The sequence below is a fragment of the Trypanosoma equiperdum genome, assembly GCF_001457755.1.
Source record: "Trypanosoma equiperdum strain OVI genome assembly, contig: ctg_1228, whole genome shotgun sequence".
Lineage (NCBI taxonomy): Eukaryota > Euglenozoa > Kinetoplastea > Trypanosomatida > Trypanosomatidae > Trypanosoma > Trypanosoma equiperdum.
In genome coordinates, this window is record NW_027123203.1 from 8,484 (window position 1) to 9,305 (window position 822).

An 822-nucleotide genomic window follows, 5' to 3' on the forward strand; every position below is an offset into this window, starting at 1 on the left:
AACAATCTTGCGGACGGCGAAACCCAGATCCGAGGAAACAGAAACAACTGCGAATACTTGGAAACCACTTGTAACTACCAAATCTACCAAAGAGGGGAACTAAGTTTAAGATTTGGAGACGACATAATAATTGTAACAAGCGGTGATAATGCACACACCTACACGGCCTGGCACGAGAAGGCGCCGACAGATGGCCGACAAGCAACACTTTACGACGTGAAACAGGCATTAGCCAAGCTTACCACGCCCGAAGCAACAATCGAACCAGCAAAAAAAACTGCTAACAATAGAAGGAAGGGAGAAGCTCGGCAGCGACACCCAGCTTCAGGAAGCATACGCCGACATCCTAGGGATGGCGAGAGAAAGCGTAACGGCGGAAACAATCGAAGCTGCTTTTGGAAACAAAGACAAAGAAACCTTCAAGAACAAGTTCTGGATCGCATTCGACAGCGCAGAAGTTGAAACTATTTCGTTCAACAAAGAGGGAAGTGGCACCACAAAAATAAACCTTGTCACTACAGTGGAGGACCTAATGAAGGCACTATTTTTTTTTTGCCAGAACAAAAGCATAAACAAGCTTCAAAAACAGGCAACAGCAAGCGGGGAAGGTGAAATATCCTGTCAAACACCAGGGACTAAAGAAACAAAGACACCATCTAAAGAAGAGTACGGCAAACACAAAGAGCAAGAACCGTTAAAGAACGCAGGATGCAAATTTGATAACAGCAAAAAATATGGTGATAAATGCTTTCTAGACCCTGGCACAAAACAGAGAAGAAAGATGAAGGAAATGGAAAAACGACAACTGTAAACTGTGGACAA

General features: G+C 44.0%; 1 pseudogene across 1 annotated transcript in view; it reads left to right on the forward strand.

The window, feature by feature from the left end:
• The window catches only part of TEOVI_000831800:pseudogene, a 1,384-nt pseudogene extending 922 nt beyond the window's left edge, over window positions 1-462 (forward strand). Inside the window, exon 3 of the mRNA in view lies at window positions 121-462. Coding sequence covers window positions 121-462 — 342 coding nt within the window. The remainder of the gene's footprint in view (window positions 1-120) is intronic.
• The last annotated feature ends 360 nt before the right edge of the window (window positions 463-822 follow it).